This window comes from Anoplolepis gracilipes, chromosome 1 (assembly GCF_047496725.1).
Source record: "Anoplolepis gracilipes chromosome 1, ASM4749672v1, whole genome shotgun sequence".
In the NCBI taxonomy this organism is placed as follows: Eukaryota; Metazoa; Arthropoda; class Insecta; order Hymenoptera; family Formicidae; genus Anoplolepis; species Anoplolepis gracilipes.
The window spans coordinates 11626151-11637262 of NC_132970.1; the positions used below are offsets into that span (position 1 = coordinate 11626151).

Consider the following 11112-nt stretch of genomic DNA (forward strand, 5'->3'; position numbering starts at 1 on the left):
AATTTTATGTAAATTATCTCGTAAATTTACTTAACTTTTGACCATTTTATCTTTATAACTCTTTACACTAAATATTGCGAGGATTCCAATTGTACAAAAAATTAAAATAATTTCATTAAAAAAAACTAGGTTGAGCTTGAAAAATTATCTTAGCTCAAACACAAAATTCAAGATTATCGACTTTTTTCTTTCCAAAGTCCTTCCTGTAAATTTTGTCTAAAATCTTTTGTACGAATCATCAAATTTCGGAGGAAACATCTAATACTTTATGTAAAACACCTTGTATATCAAATTTTAAAAAATTATATTTACAATGCTAAAAATTATATATTTGTTTGATGTAGAATGTAGAGAAAATATATTATTACAATCACCAAACATAAGAACAAATATATATATATATGAATATACATACAGTCTGATAATGTAGAATGCAGGTAAACTATAGAAAAAAACCATAAAGATAAAAATAATAAAATACTTTGCCAAAATATCTTGTTCCACAACTATCACGACTATATGTTAAAAATAAAAAATGATCCTCGTTATCAGAAAACAAAAAATTGTAGCGCAAATTAAATTATATACACAAAATATATATTCAACAAATGCAAATACTTGTACAAATTGCACGGAATATATATGTATATATTGATTTAGTCGCTTCGAAAAATACATCGATGATACTGCGACTAACGAAGTAGACCTGCATTCATTCGTAAACTTGGTGCTTTTCACTAAAACATAAAACTTCATAATTGCGTAATCGTCCACTTACCTGGGGCACGATGAGACGCAATGGATATCTCGAGCATAGCTTCGGCGAGATCCTCTCTCAGCTGACTCTCGCAGCTACCAACAGCTATGTTTTCGCTGTCTAAAGGATCACCATAAGTCTCCATGAATCTCGGCGATTGCTCGTAACTACCTGTATGCAAAATTTAATAATAAATTTTATTTCCTTATAGATAATGGATTTTTTCTTTGTTTAAATAAACCTTTGTTTTCTTATTGTAAAGCACGCGATTGGTGCAATTTTTGCAATAGTATCGACGATTACGACACTCACTTCCTGATCCGTCGATGACGACCGGCATCAACGGTCTGGACGCTGCATGAGGCATATTAACGGGTTTCGATCTCGCTGGACGCGATCCGGTGATTCCAATCTCTACCGCTTCCGCTTCGACCAAATTAACAGCAACACTAAGAATTAATCTTTGTTAAATTGGAAAAAATCGCGACTAACGGTAACATTTACAGAAAACCAACCCGCTAGGTGCGTTATAAGTTTTAAAAACGAACTGCGGTCCCATCCATAGCCGCCTGTGCGGTCCAGCATGCGTGACGATTTCTACTTGACTCAACCAACGGTCCTCGGCCGTGTCAAGTTCTTGGTTGTTCTTTGGTGCAAACGTGACACTGAGTAACAGATTAGACAGAGGCAACGGTGGTACGAGTTCTGAAGAATTGGGAACCCTGCAAAGCGGCCACTGGCCCTTCGCTTCAACATCCAATTCGATCATGGTATCATCACAGACTTTTTCCTTTGGCACTCCTAAAACAAGTAAGTGTTATATAACAGAAGGAGAAAAAAGAATAAATTATAATTTTTTTTCAGAATATGCAATAAAGTATATTTTCTATAACGTACCAGCAACTGGTTTAGGTTCCAAGTCATACTGTATCATATTTCCATGGCATGCCATGATGAACAGAGAATCGACTGCTCTCTTGACAACTTTGCTGCTGGACTCCCTCTGCGCATATATCCAAGCTCTCGGTGGAGCGAAACACGCACAAATTTTTAATGGTAGAGTCCCGCTATCGTCAGAATGTAGCCGTTGTCTTTGCTGCGGTCTACTAATAAAATATACAATAATATTTTAATTATATTTTTATTATTATAGTTTATTGTTCTCAGTAAACTTTAGTTCTGTGGAAAAAATTAGTTCTCTGAGGAAAACTGATAGTTACCTCGGCTGCGACGAGTTGTTGACCTGATTTAAAGAAGATGGCTGTCGAATCTGCGATAGAGGATGCAATACCGTCGGATGAGGATACGGTGGAAGTCTCGGATTCGAATACGGATATACGGACAAGGGTAACTCTGTATGAGACACGGGAGAATGGGATCTGGTACCGTCGTCTGTCAAACCCGCACTCTTGTGGAATCTTGATAGCCTGTTGACAACGTGAGGCGTGGAATGCGTCCTAACACCAACAGGACCTCCGTAAGGCGCAACAGGAAAAACGTGCGTGGTGCCTCTCACAGTTGAAACTGCAGCCCAGCGTGCGTCGCTCGAGAATATCATATCCTGACACAACAAACATAGAAATGGTAAATACTTTTGTATAACTAAACTTGAAGAAGCGTTCGTTGAAGAGCATTATTTTTATATATATATAAATGGTGAAAACATCACTCTCAATAAAAAAATAAAATAAAAAGAAAATAATATTAAAAAATTTTTGTTATAATATTTAAACTTTTAAAATATTTTAAAATAATAATTATTTATTTTTGTTTGGAAAAAAATGTAAAGTTGTTACATTAATGAAATTGAAAAAATCACAATATAGTGTTTAGATACAAAAAATATTTGCAAAGCTTAATTGGACTTTTTCACTATTTATAAATTATAAGATACTGCTGAAATATACATATTAATAATATTTAGACAAGACATGCAATTAACTTGTAAGCAACAAAATGATAGAAACGTACTTGTACTTTTGCAGTGGTATCACCACGATGTAAAATATATAAATGATGCACTGCTGCTAATGTCGGCCCACCAGGATGTGGCTGAATCCTGAATACATGAAAGTCGTGTCCTCTTTTGTCGGCTGTCATTAATAACGCGCCGGTCAAATCGAAAGTCATTGCGACGATCGCGTCGCTATGGGCGGTAAAATGAGCAATTACAGCCTCCGCATTTGTATCGTCCAACTCTTTTTCATCTCTCGCGATCTGAAGATCCAATATCGTGACAACGCCCGGTTGCGATACGTCGTTGCCCGCATTATTTATAGTCATCGGTGATACTGAATTTCCAGTCAGACTCGAAGCAACGGTTTCTCCTAACCCGCGAAGACCTTTACCCAGTGATTTTGCTGCATATAAAACCGTCGCTGTGTAACTCTGTACACCCTCTCCCTCGCAACCGCCACTGCTTCTTCTTGAGGGTATTAATCTTTTCTCACTGCAAACATCATCAAAGGTAATTATTAACAAGGTGTCCACTCAAATCTTGTAAAAAAAGTTCCCTGAAAATTTATCAATCTTCCAAGTATTTTTATTTAAAATTTCAGGTAAAAAGAATATTTATATATTTATAATATAAAAATAGATATATATTTATAATATATTTTAAATACATAATTTGTTTAGTTTACTGACTATTATAAGAGCAAAATTATCATAGAAAATATCAAAAAATTTCTTAAATCCTAATAATATTTCATGAGAATTTTCTAATTTTTCAGATGCAAAATAAATTCTTGAAAATTTCAAATTTTTCAGGAAATAGACGTCCTATTACGTTAATGTGCGTAGAATAAAATTTCCGTACCTATAAGCGAGCCACCGTGTTCCTAAAGCGACAGGATTTGGATTTGGGCCAGGGCTGGCGTAGCAGGTAGTGATTGTTATATTATTTTGCAATGTTCTGGCATCGAAGACTGCAATTTTTTCTAATAACGTTACGACCACAGACCGCTTGTTTGCCAACACGTCGCAAACAGGATTCTTAAATCCGACACTATGCACCGGTTCGCCAGTCTTCAAGGAGATGAAGTTGACATCGCAAAATTTTGGTCCCGGAAGAGTCGAATCCGGCTCGGAGCAGACCGCTACCATCGGCCGTTTCGCTTCGAATTCGTCGACGTGTTCGTCATCAGTCTTTGGATTTGGTAGAATTCGAAGGGTACGAATCACGCCTTGTCGCCATGATAGAACTTCCGTTGCCTCTCCCGTCGCTGCTATCAGCCATACCTGATGATATTTATAATTCAGTGATTATCATAAATAATACATGGCATTAAATACATATAGATTAAAATAAAAACAAACAACATTGAACACGTAAAATATTTAAGAAACTGCAAAGTAAATTTTAAATTGAAATAAATTATTCACCTGTACACCAACTGTATATCCTAGCACCAATAATAATGGTGGTGTACTGGACCCTTCATTGTAATCGGGATATAAAGCGGGGTCATTTATATCCGCATATTCAAATCGTGCCCATGATATGGTTTCCTTATTATCAGAGTTGGATGCTCCGGCATATCCCTATATAAACAATTCAAGAAAAATAATACAAGACATTTAAATATAAATTGTACAATATCTAAAAAATTTTATGTAATTAATGGATATACCTGTGGTACTATATCATTGATAATTCCAGCAACGCTATCAATAATCGATCGATCAACTATAGGTTGAGGTGAAACAATTTGAGCTCCTTTATGCGCACCTCGTCTTGGTGATTCCGCAGACATTTTTTATTCCAAATTAATTTTACCTACCTGTAAAAATAAGACAATCATGATATTGATAAATAAAATATATTAGTTTCTAATACATTCTAAATAAACTGAGAGAAAGATATAATATCTGTCAAATTAAAAATAATATAGCTCTTTAATTTGAAGAAATTGTAAATATTTTAAAATGAGAATAACTTTTTATATATATTTAATATTTTGAAAACAATTATAGTCAGATTTAACAAGCAATATATATGTTATTTAAAATTTTCAAGTATTTATCATAAGAATATCATAAGAGAATTTAATTTATAATAAATTTAGTAACAGAGTACACACTTTATATTTTATTTTGCTTTAAAAAATTTATCCATAACAAATTATGTTAGAGAGAATTGTTTATAAAAAGTGATTGTATATCTAATTAAATCTTGCGTTTTATATCAATTATATCCAAGGCGCATGTCATAAAAAATATAAATAACTATCACAGGAATTTGCAAACTGTACGAAAGAAGTTTGACATAGCAATTACGACGTTTACAATATCGACAAGGCATAGAAACGCGAACAGAGAATGGAGAGAGACAAAGGAAAGACACACTTGCGTGCCCTTGCTAACGTGTCTCTACGTAAACGACGAGCGATCGGACTCCGGAAACGTCATAAGGGGGGAAAAAAAAATAAAAACTAAAAAAATACTGAGGAAGGGAGGGAAACTAATTTCTTTTTACGCGACGGACAAACAAAGAAACGAACGCGCGATACGAATACCAAGTCAGTGCCGTTTCGCATAATTCTCGAGCGGACGAGGACAAAGAACCCTCGGTTCAAGGTATGTACTACACCACCACCACCATCATCACCACCACCACCACCACCGCCACCACTACCACTCGGAGCTGTTCGACTTTGGCGAGTCGTGGACGTTACTGCTCGTCGCGACTCGGCATTATTATTCGTCGTCGTCGTCGTTGTCGTGTAATCACCAGCACAGTCCTCGTCCTCGTCGTCGTCGTCGTCCTCGTTGTCGTCGTCACCGACGACGAAACTCCACGGAGCGTCGTCGTCGTCACGCGGTGCATTATTCAACGCGCACGAAAAGTGGGAAAGTGCATTGGCTAGTCGGTGGGAATGGACGCGGGACGGGGACGGGGACGGAAGACGGGGGCGAGGGAGCGAGGGAGGAGAAGGGAGGGGTAGTCTATTTTGCCAGCCGTCGTTGTAAGGAGGGAGAGAGATGGAGGGATGCGTGTTGTTGCACAACGCGAGCACACAGCTGTGCGCGGAATACGCGCTCAGGGACAATCGACGGGAAAGTCATGAACGTTAGAGGAAGAGAGGATAGAGGCGACGGGGACGGGCAAACCGTTTCGAATATATCGCTTTTATAAACAATGTGGATAGAGGATAAAATCGGAGAAAAAAAAGAGGGCGACAACAAACGCACGGGCTAGGAATGAACGACGCGTACTTCAATTTGACATATATACACGACGAACCGTTTACGCAACCGCGTTAAAAAAAGCGACGCGAGCGCGCGCGGAGAGGTTCCACCGTGTTCGATTTCGCGCATATTATGACGGGGAAGGGAAAAAAGTGAGGAGACGCATCTTCCCCGGGGAAAAAAAAACTTATCGACAGAGAGACAAAGGGAGAGTATCTCGCTTGTCGTTATTATCGGCGCGTGCTCGGGGTCATGCTAGGACCCGATCGCTCGGTCGTAATCGATCGTCATGAACGAGAACTTACTTCACCGCGAGACTTCACCGTATTTTCTCATCGTGCGTGAGGAGAGAGAGAGAGAGAGAGAGAGAGGGGGGGAGAGAAAGAAAGAGAAAGAAAGAGAGCCCGCCACTGCACTCTGCGCGCACTGCTGTCGTCCGTCTACTGCGTCATTCCGCGAGCGACTGACAACCCAGCGGACGACAGTGGCTGATGATGTCACTCCGCGCGCGCGAGAAACGTCAATCTCTTCGGGCGATTCTTTTTTCTCTCCTTGGGTGGACAAAACGCGAGGTTCGCACTGCGCGTTCAGCTTCTCAGACCAGCCAATTTCCGTCAGCTATTAAAGACACAGACTATTAATACGACGGCGACACACACGATCTATCCGTCGAAGACGCGCTCCGCCCGCCCTTCCACACGGAGGAGCAGCGGAGGTTTCTCGCGAAGCGAAGCGGGCGAAATTCGCGAGCGCGGACTCGCCACTGGTTACGTTAAAGTGTTAGTATATATATATATGTATATATTTCTATATATATGTATATATTTCTATATATATGTACAATACATACGTGTGCATATATATATATATATATACGTACCATGCGCCGACGTCGCGCCGCGCCACTAGACTACCTCTACTGCTTCGTGTGTCGGAAGAACGAAAACAATAATCAGCTGATTCCGTGGCAGGGGAAGTCGGGCGCGGAGAGGAGCGGAGAGACACTATCGGTCGCGATCGGCTCGAGACACGAGCGCCTTTCGTTCACGATCGTTTGGGGAAGGCTGGGGGAGGGAGGGATATATGACTGGATATAATTCAGATTTTTTTTTTATTATACATGACGATTCCTCCTCCTTTTTTTCATGAATGTATATGTATGTTTATATTAGGACCGATTTTTCTTCTTCTACTCTTAATGACAAAAATAATATCAGCGCATGCTCGAGCCGTAAAATATCCAATCATCGGTCATAATCAATCGTGAATAAGAATTTACTTTTCGAGATTTTACCGTAGTTTCCATCGTACATACAAAGAAAAAAAGAAAGAAAGAGAGTTTATAATTCGAGAATTTATATAATAAATATTTCTAATAAAAATATATAGCTGTGCTTATATCTTATATACAGGGTGTTAAAGCAGTGTACAACAATGGATATATATAATCAGTGTATATAATAATTTTTTAAATACCTCTTATTTCATCAAAATAGCTATTTTAGAAACATCCTGTATATAATGTATGTATATATAAAATATATACATAAATATATCTAGAACATCTTTTTGTTTATTTTATTTTCTTCCTTTCTTTTTCTTTCTTTCTTTATCATTTTTTCATTATATTTTTATTTGATTCATCCATTATAATCTTTCGATCAAGATGTATGGATATATTTATTGAAATAATGATTTTTTTCGATTTTGAAGCTAATGGTTTGGACTCTAGAAACGATTTCGACTAAAGTGGATTTAAATTGATCCGTGTGTAAACATTCACACTCGAAAATATGAAAATGTTTGTCGAATGTGATTTTAAAATCCGAAAGACAGAATTACAATGTTAATGCATTTTTTATCTAAGCTGCATTATAAATTAATCCCGCAAGATGTTGACTTGCTTCAATCTAATCGTAATTATGCTGATACCTATCGCTGCGACACGTCCGAATTTCTTATTGATTATTGTCGACGATCTAAGGACCACATTGGGATGTTACGGTGATATCAATGCATACACGCCAAATATAGATGCCTTGGCTGAGGATAGTATCGTTTTTACCGAGGCATTCGCGCAGGTACCTATTAAAATAATCGATTTCAATGATTTTGTCTTAATTTTCATTCGGAAAAGAAGTGGATTTTTTGTTGCAGCAAGCCTTGTGTGCGCCCAGCAGAAATTCATTCCTGACTAGTAAAAGACCGGATACTCTTCAACTTTATGACTTTTACAGTTATTGGCGTGATAAAGTCGGCAATTATACCACGTTGCCGGAGCATTTGAAAATCAATGGATACACTACAATGTCTATAGGAAAAGTATTTCATCCAGGTAAAGTAATTAGACTGTTTACTCCCTGGAAAAACATGAAAAATTTGGAATTCTCAGGAATTTTTTTGTATCTATATTTATATATATTTACCTCCGTTTAAATGCAATATATTTAATGCCTAATAAAATACTGAATATGCAATATATGTTCTCTATTTTATAATTTTTAGGATTATAAAAACTAAAATTATTATAAAATATTATAAAAAAATAAAAATATGGTTTTTTTTACGAAAACTATTCAATTTTTTTCAATACATTTACAAATTTAACATTTGAAACTTAGAGGTTCTGTGTTTTTCCTTTGTATAAATTAAAAGAAATTTAAAAAATTTTAAAATACTTATAATGAAAAAATTTATTTTAAAAATTTGCGCTAAAAATCTTTAAAATATTCTTTTTATCTAAAATTTTGAACAAAAATGCCTAAAGAAAATCAAGAAATCATTTTACAAGATTTAAGTACAATTCTATATCTTTTTTCTTTATATACATTCCATGTTTAACATTAAATTTCTGATGCTATATAATATATATTTGTCTTATATTGAAGATTACATTTCATCTCGAGTTGAAAATCGTATAAATGAATCAAGTTAATGCTAAAATTATGCTATCTGAATGCAAACCGTATAATCAAAGTGACGTGAAGAAAAAGAAAACATGTTGATTTACAAGTACATATATATATTTATTATAGGCATAAGTTCTAATGGATCCGACGATAGTCCTTATTCATGGACCGAGAAGCCTTTTCACCCATATACAGATCGATACAAAAATGCTCCCGTTTGTAAGACAAGCCCGCAATCGGAAGCAGCGACGAATATTGTAATATGCAATAAGACATTTGTTCTATGTATATGTTACAAATTACGTATACAAATATTATGGATCTATTATGGATTATGCTTATACAGGTATGTCCGGTACGTGTATCAGCCGTGCCAAATAAAACATTACCCGATATCGAGACTTTACGAGAAGCGAGAAAATTCATACAAAAACATAGAGGAGATGACGATCCCTTTTTTCTAGCTGTCGGCTTTCAAAAGCCTCATATACCGTTGAAGTATCCTGAACGCTATCTAAGTACATTTTATATCGATAATAAAATTAGAGATTAATCTTTTTAAAACTCATTTTTTTTACAAATTGTATAATAACGAGATATATGAAACAAGCATAATTGCACAGAATATCATCCTATATCGAAATTCAAAATGCCCAAGCCATATCTATGGCCGAATAGTGTAAATAACGTCGCTTATAATCCCTGGACTGATCTACGATGGAGGAAGGACGTGGCGAAATTGAAATTGAAATTTCCATGGGAAAGAATACCAGGTATACATATATCTTGATCGATATATTTATTTCATACTTATAAAGGTATATGCGCGCGTCTACATTTTTCTTTATCATTTTCAGAGAAGTATGGGAAATTAATTATCCAATCGTACTATGCAGCCGTATCTTACGTCGACAATATGATCGGCAAACTTGTACACCAACTACATGTCTCGGGGATTCGAGAGAATACTATTGTAATATTAACGTCCGATCACGGTACGTTTTTTTTTTCTTTTTCAATCGATGAAGTAAAATACGCATGCAGTTATATTAATTTAACATTAAACGCACAGGTTGGGCACTTGGAGAGCACGCTATTTGGTCTAAATATAGTAACTTCGACGTTGCTGTACACGTACCTCTGATGATATCGATTCCGATAATCACGTTTGATACCGATGATAATTACGCTAGACCTAAGCATCATACGAGATATAATATAACGCAGATTACAAATTATGATGAAATGAAAGATAAAATAAATTCGGAGTATATGATATTTGATAAAAGAGAAATCGACGTTTGGACAAGTACAAAATATAATACAAGCGAATATAAAAGAATTATTTCGGAAACATACGTTCGACAAAGATACAAGAAATCTGTGGAGAGCAGCTCGTTACACATTTCTAGAAAGCTGAAGAGAAACTATTGTCGAGTTACGAACGCTATCGTAGAACTCGTCGATATATTTCCGACGATCGCGGATCTGGCGGGTGTTCCCGTGTCAATATGTCAAAGTGACGATGAAAATCGTCGAATGCGCTCGAAAAATATTTCTACTTCTCGGAAAGAAGAGTCCGATCCTTGTAGCGAGGGTATTTCGCTCCTACCACTCGTAGAAAGTACGTTAAGATGTCAGGTAAGGCATGTGTTTTTATTCCAATTATTTTTCTTTTCTGTACAAAATAAAGATTTTTACCTTTCTTGTACATTTGCAAACATTTTAGAATGTATCTTGGAAAAGAGCGGCTTTCAGTCAATATCCAAGACCAGGAATACAACCTACGCTTCGTCCCAACAGCGATAAGCCCCGTTTGAAGGAGATAACTATAATGGGTTATACTTTGAAGACCAGAGATTATCGTTACACAGTGTGGATACCATTTGCGCACGAGACGTGCAAACCAGATTGGGACATTATTATTGCAGAGGAATTATACGATCATAGAACTGATCGGGCAGAAGATTTTAATGTAGCAGCCTCGCTGAAAATGTTAAACACGAAGAAATATCTTAGGTCGTTGTTAAAAAATGGATGGAGAAACGCTCTTCCAAGATACTAAAAATCTTAGGATATAAAGCAATGTTTAATACCTCTCTCTCTATGTGTTATATCTTAAATATTTACGAGACTTATAATTTGTCCGTGTACGTGTGTGTCTATATATCATGTAATCAATAAATTATTGATTATTAAACACAAATTAAAGAAACAAATATGTATTACAGATACTCCCATTTTGTTAGCCGTAAG

General features: G+C 36.3%; 2 protein-coding genes across 18 annotated transcripts in view; one reads left to right on the forward strand and one right to left on the reverse strand.

Annotated features, from left to right (window-relative positions):
• LOC140669190 (uncharacterized) overlaps positions 1–6970 on the reverse strand; it is a 27077-nt gene extending 20107 nt beyond the window's left edge. For 2 of the 11 annotated variants that reach the window (XM_072898877.1, XM_072898862.1), the window contains exons 1-10: positions 4840–4977; positions 4390–4539; positions 4142–4300; positions 3576–3997; positions 2729–3206; positions 1978–2318; positions 1655–1860; positions 1273–1558; positions 1070–1206; positions 779–928 (exon numbers count right to left, since the gene is read on the reverse strand). In XM_072898877.1, the coding sequence (XP_072754978.1) occupies positions 779–928; positions 1070–1206; positions 1273–1558; positions 1655–1860; positions 1978–2318; positions 2729–3206; positions 3576–3997; positions 4142–4300; positions 4390–4512 (2302 nt within the window). In that variant the 5' untranslated portion in view covers positions 4513–4539; positions 4840–4977. The other 9 variants (XM_072898870.1, XM_072898790.1, XM_072898851.1 and 6 more) reach the window with 8 other exon arrangements.
• Ids (iduronate 2-sulfatase) lies at positions 5206–11063 on the forward strand. 7 transcript variants are annotated; one of them, XM_072898889.1, is made up of 9 exons: positions 5206–5335; positions 7661–8028; positions 8105–8282; positions 8983–9113; positions 9203–9374; positions 9480–9629; positions 9714–9851; positions 9929–10497; positions 10586–11063. In XM_072898889.1, the coding sequence occupies exons 2-9, from the start codon at positions 7840–7842 to the stop codon at positions 10919–10921; spliced, it is 1863 nt and encodes a 620-aa protein (XP_072754990.1). In that variant the 5' UTR covers positions 5206–5335; positions 7661–7839; the 3' UTR covers positions 10922–11063. The 7 variants fall into 7 exon arrangements, with proteins under 7 accessions (XP_072754990.1, XP_072755023.1, XP_072754999.1 ...); XM_072898922.1 differs by having other exon boundaries at positions 5250–5335; positions 7932–8028; positions 8185–8282; XM_072898898.1 differs by lacking the exon at positions 5206–5335 and adding an exon at positions 6599–6726.
• Positions 11064–11112: the final 49 nt, after the last annotated feature.

Excerpts from the sequence above, each read along its gene's own strand:
- Ids (XM_072898889.1), top strand. The coding sequence starts at position 7,840 with ATGTTGACTTGCTTCAATCTAATCGTAATTATGCTGATACCTATCGCT. Across the intron at positions 9,375-9,479 it reads GTATCCTGAACGCTATCTAA|AATATCATCCTATATCGAAA; the intron begins GTACATTTTATA and ends ATAATTGCACAG. Across the intron at positions 10,498-10,585 it reads AAAGTACGTTAAGATGTCAG|AATGTATCTTGGAAAAGAGC; the intron begins GTAAGGCATGTG and ends CAAACATTTTAG.